We start from the raw sequence: 5,926 nt of genomic DNA on the forward strand, positions 1-5,926 counted from the left end.
CAGCGCCACCCTGCTGTATGCTCAAACAGTAAACAAACCAGAGCTACCGCGACGTCAGCACGTCATGGCGTTATGACGTCAGCGTGGAGACGCGCTGCTACAGAGCTGAGCGACATAGAAAATCCATCAAAATATCCCAAGCCACATTTAGGTTGTACATGTGCACATAATATGCATTTAGGGTTATACTTCGCCTGTTCCGTATCGTTTTAATCACAGCGGACATTTAATCACAGAGGGCATTTAATCACAGAGGACATTTAAACAATATGCTCAAACAGTAAACAAACCGTAAACAGTAAACAAACCAACGCTACCTTGACGTCAGCGCGGAGGCGCGCTACGGAGCCGCGCAACATCAAAATAAGTCTAGCAAAGACATTTTTAGGTGGTTAATAATATCGATTTAGTGCTACACTACTTCTGTTCCATATCGTTTTAATCACAGATGACATGGTTTTAAATCACATGGTTTCATATATGAACTGAAGGGATGACACATGGTGACAATGATGGACATCCTTGGCTTTCAAACATGTGGACATCTTAAAGCCTTCGCTTTCAAATACCATTGCATACTCAAACATTCTATTAGTGTCTTGTTCAATTAATTAATCAAGCGGGATACGGTGGATGCAGTCCACCTTCTCCATGCGGTGGCGCTGTCTACAATCACATGAAATGCATATGATAGGATATAATATATCCTATACAAGTTTAATATAACATAATATAATTGAATAGAATATTGTAGAAAAACCAACTGTGAAATTGACCGCAACCTTTCTGAAACATCGGGATGCATGTAACAAAATGTGTAGCCTCAGCCATTTGGGACAACTCACAATATGTTATATTATTACTGGCAGTAGTCCACTCTAATGCTGCTGCCTGCTGTTGCATCCTGCAGGCCTATTGCGTGAGGGGAGAATAGGACTACGTCTGCACAAATGCGTGATATTATTTGAATATGTGTATGTACAAGCCTATAAGTTGGTTTCTGAAAGTCGTACTTCCAAACAAAATGATTGAGAGGGTTATCAATATATGTCTTGGCATGTCCCTTTACATGATGCGGTTGGAAATAGCCAGTAAACCATGCAACTGAAGCCATATTAAAGGACTTGTGATAGTAACGCAGTTTGGAAGGAATTGACGAATGACGGCCACAGAAGGCGATAATGCGCACTTCTGTGTTGCCAAGGCAACCCCAATACTGCCCGTCTTGATGTGCACCGACTCCCCGCTGTGTGGCGCAACTTGAGCCGCCAGCTTGGGCTGCACCTTCCCTTCACGCTCCCGGTAAGTTTGAAAGAAGAAAACTACAAAGATGTCATTTCAAATTTAATTAGATTCAATTTATTTTAATATATAAAATAAATTGGATTGACCTTAGTTCCCCCCAGAGGTCAAGAAAAGATCCCCTTAATTAGCAAGGAAGAAATCTTGAGGAGGAACGCAGAGTGTGTGATCCCTCCTTCCAGGGATGATCAGGAGTGCAATGGGGGCCATCATTCATACATACATGCAAAACATTTTAAATAGGGGTTGCTGGCCGGTTAACCATTAGGAGAGTCCAGGCATCCAGTCACAGTCACCGCAACACAGAATAATGATTAAGTCCATACTGGAATGTAGAGAGCTGCCAATTTAGTAACAACCCGAACAAGGACGAACAACCACGCATCGATACAATCAGAAACGTTATCATGATCAGACAGACTTCATCCATCATCCATCATCCGTGGTTTATCTAGAGCGGTATGGTCATACGTTGCGCCGTGTGTCATTGCGGTGCTTCTGTCAAACTGTGCACCTATGGTTGGGTTTTTGAAAGGCGTGTTTTTTGAGAAAAAGTGTTTTTTGAGACAAGGCCAACTTTATTATTTATATTTTAGGATATCCTATTATAGTCTACTGGTTATGTAAGTAGAAATTACAAATTTAGTATCATGATTTGTATGCCAGTCAGCAACATCTCTGTTTTGCATCAAGACAATTCCTGGATTATTATAACAAAAAAAACTTGCTAAACCCAATTCGCAAAGCAAGCATTTTGTAATCAATGAGGCTGCCGCTGGGTGATGGAGCGGAGGCTGGGTCATGAAGGAGGCTGGGTGGTGGAGGAGGCTGGGTAATGGAGGTGGTGGTGACCGCAAGGTATAAGCGCGCCTCTGTCTGTAGGCCCTTCTCGTGTGGTGGTGGAAAAACGACATTAGTTTCTGTAGAAGATGAAGTCATTTGTTACGGCTCCCGGTTGTCATGGTTACAACCCAGAGAGGGCGCTGCGGAGGCGCGTTCCACGTACGATGACGCAGGGCGGGGGCGTGCCCGCGATCGGCGCTGCGCAAGGCGGCTGGTTGTTGTTCCCGCAGCAGAGAGGCGAGAAGATGGCGGCCGTGTCAAGCGGAGCAGTCGGGTCCGCCGCGGCCGGGATCACGCATTCTACCCGGCCGGCCAACGCGAACATGGGCTCCCAGAACCGGGCACAGCCGTCCTCCGTGATCAGCAACGCCAATCGAGGAGCCACTCCAGCGGCCGGGTGCGTCACCAATCCCGGCCACCCTTCGGCCACCAGGCCACCCCCGGCCCGGGTGGGCTACTACGAGATAGAGCGGACCATCGGCAAGGGGAATTTCGCGGTTGTTAAACTAGCCACACACATCATTACCAAAGCGAAGGTAAGACGGAAATGGCAAACGATTAATATCAAGCTGTCATGGTTTTGTCTCCAGCCTCTCGACTGGTGCAGCGGTCCTATGGCTGTCTAACCGGGGATGACGCTGGGCCTTCGGCTCTAGAAGGGACACACAACGGGGTAGCCTGCTCTTGATTACACCGCTCCTCAGTGCGGGGGAGTCAAGTCGAGTCAGGGTGTCGTTGCCTTACCAGTTATTCCTTTCCAATACACATTTCTGCATATGAGGGCTAAGATGGCTGAATGGTCATCTATATGCAAGGAAACCCACGAAGGCCTGCGGTTGATGTGTGGCAAAGCGCGGCAGAGGACGGGGAGAAGGGTACTGACGGAAATGAAAAAGAGCAGAGAGGGGGATCCGATTGGGAGACTAGGCTATTGGAAGATAGCATAGCTTATTTGCTAACAAGATGCCTAGCTGGCTAGTTTAAGTTATAATTTAACAGTTAAGTGTGGAGGTAAACACCAGGTTTGGAGTTTGAGGGTTAACTTAGGAATCAAGTCAACGGTGCCAAACCGAGTTTAAGGGGAGCACCGATGAGGACAACCAGCAGGACTGTCCAGGAGTTGGGAATGGGAATGCATGAAAACAAGGGACGACTGGGAATAGGACACACTCCAAGTTATACTTGCATTTAGAAAAATGACATTGTTTACTTGGGGATATATGTTTTTTTTTTAACTGTATGTCCTGACATGGGTACCATTTTATACTCATTTTCTGCTGTGCCAAGGTAAATATATTTTTCATGACATATTAATGACAATATTGATGGTATTCTTTGAGCAGATTTTTCTTCATGCAAACAATACTTCTATAGATGATCATCTGTAGATAGTTGTCACTGTGCAATCTGATTTTGCCACAACTAATTCAACCGGGGCAACAGATGTGTTATTTGTCAACTCAGGTCTTTATTTATTGTTCAGAGATTAGACCCGTTTGGTGTTGGAGGTCTATATTACTCAATATCAATAGCCAACATGAAGATTTTATTTTCCCATAAAATTAGGTGATGTTTTGGTAGCCTGATTGTTATTTGTGGTATATAAATTGTCTCTCTGCCAACAGTGGGTTAGATAACATGTCTTACTGTATGATGGCCCTTGCCAAGCCACCATCAGTTTGATATCTGCACCACCACTGGGATGTTTTTGAATACAAATCTACTTGCTGTTTCAAGATCACTGCTGTGATATCATGCAGCCATTACAAGAATGAGCCCTCTGTTGACAACTTCTCTGGTCACTGTGGACATCACTTGTGATAGTTGTTGAGCTAAAACATGCATAATTAACAGCCGCACATCGAGCCCACAGACACACTGCCCCTACAAAACATTTAATTTTGTCCTCACAAAGACTCACAACCAGCACAGATTATGGTGTGTCATCGCATCGGAGCACTTGGGCTCTGTGTGTCTTCCCTTGTTGACATATACACAGAGGAATTGTTTTTCACAGCCTAGACCCCCGAGCGTACCTCTCATTTTAATTCTGTGGTAGTTTATGAAGCCGTAGCAAATTTGGGCCAGCCATAGGGCTGCTCAATTATGGGAAAAATCATAATCACTATTATTTTAGTAAATATTGAAATCACGATTATTCAAACAATTATTTTTGAGTTTGAAAACATGTTGTATTTATTCACCATGTCTCGCCCAAAAAAAAGAAGAAAATGTTCTAATCTAAAAGGATATACAGATATGTGTCCAGCTGTTCTGCACTTTTTTATAAATCATTAAAAAAATAATAAAAATAAATTGTTAAAAAAGAAATAGAAAATCTTGATTATGTTAATTTTGTGATCGTTTTACGCTATAATAGAAATTGCGATCAAAATTCGATTAATCGCCCAGCCCTAGCCAGCCATCGTCACCGTTCACCTGGGCTGGAACAGTCAATATCATTATGCTTATGTTTGTGATGATGTTGTGGTTTTGCCTAAGCTGTTTTGACCTATGTAAATACAGCCCACGAGTGCAACGTTTGGCCAAAGTATAATGTCAATGGAAATTTGGTGACATTGTGAATGTGTTTGCTATTAAAGCTTCACTGATTCCCGATTCCCTTCTCCGATGAATTGAATTGTCTTGAAGTGTCTTGAATATTTCCGTCTTCGTGTTAGAGCTATCCAATGTATGTATGTGTAAACAAAAGCACATTCAGGCATTTAGGCAGTCCATTGACAGTCAATCGCTGGAGCCACCCAGTGACGATTTAACTCTGTGGCTGCTAAAGGCGGCGAGATGGCAAAAGGGCAGAAAAGAAAAGCGGGAGAAGAGAGGCAGGCAGGGAGAATGAAAGACAGCCCTTGTCGTCTGTCGGCGGTCATCAGCAGCACACCAGTCAGCTCATGATTCAGCTCATGATTGCCCGTGAATCTCAGAAAGAATAGGAGTCTGCTTTCACATGAAGCAGGCGTGGATGTTTATTAAGGCTTCTCCAAATCAACCTTGTTTGCCTGGCTCTTAACAGCATATCATTCGTAATGACGTAATGTATGTTTTGACCAATCAACAACAACCAAAAATTGCCAAGCGCATCTCCCTTCTCTCCCTTGTGGGATTGAAGATGGTGACCTCCTGCCATCTACATGTCTATCAAGACATGTAGATGCCTGAAACTAAAAAGCAACATGCTACATTTGGCCCTCATTGACTCCCCTTGCTACTCAACAGATAATTTCATTTTATGTGATCTATTCAAAGGACAAGGCTGGCGTAATCCTACATTTTTATTATAAATATCCATTGGCGATGTCTATAATGAGGTCATTACAGTCAAGAATTATTTGGAGGCAGATTCTTTTGGGGGTTGTTGATGTCCCTTGATTCTCACAAACGCTCATTCTCTCAAACATTCATTGGCCGACTTGGCTGGCATGTGGGCCGTTATTGTTGTTGCAATAGTGAAAGTCTATCTTCTTAAGACAAAGGTCAACTAGTGTAGGTCACAGTGTCGGTAGAGCCACTATGAGGTAGAGGCACAAAGTGTAAGCCTATTTAAGGGCTTACTGGCTGCCTGAGTAATGCATATTACAGTCTCCTTGGATCTTAACCACACACACACACACACACACACACACACACACACACACACACACACACACACACACACACACACACACACACACACACACAATTAGGATAAAGCCCATTGCTTGATGTCAGGAGTTAATACAAGGCTGGCAATGGCATATCGTCATCTGGGAATATCACAAATGAA

General features: G+C 43.7%; 1 protein-coding gene across 1 annotated transcript in view; it reads left to right on the forward strand.

Annotated features, from left to right (window-relative positions):
• Positions 1 to 2,349: 2,349 nt before the first annotated feature.
• Positions 2,350 to 5,926, forward strand: part of sik3 (SIK family kinase 3) — a 41,702-nt gene continuing 38,125 nt past the window's right edge. Inside the window, exon 1 of the mRNA XM_079732770.1 lies at positions 2,350 to 2,681. Within this exon, the coding sequence (XP_079588896.1) occupies positions 2,391 to 2,681 (291 nt within the window). The 5' untranslated portion in view covers positions 2,350 to 2,390. The remainder of the gene's footprint in view (positions 2,682 to 5,926) is intronic.

This window comes from Pollachius pollachius (assembly GCF_949987615.1).
Source record: "Pollachius pollachius genome assembly, chromosome: 3".
Taxonomy (NCBI): domain Eukaryota; kingdom Metazoa; phylum Chordata; class Actinopteri; order Gadiformes; family Gadidae; genus Pollachius; species Pollachius pollachius.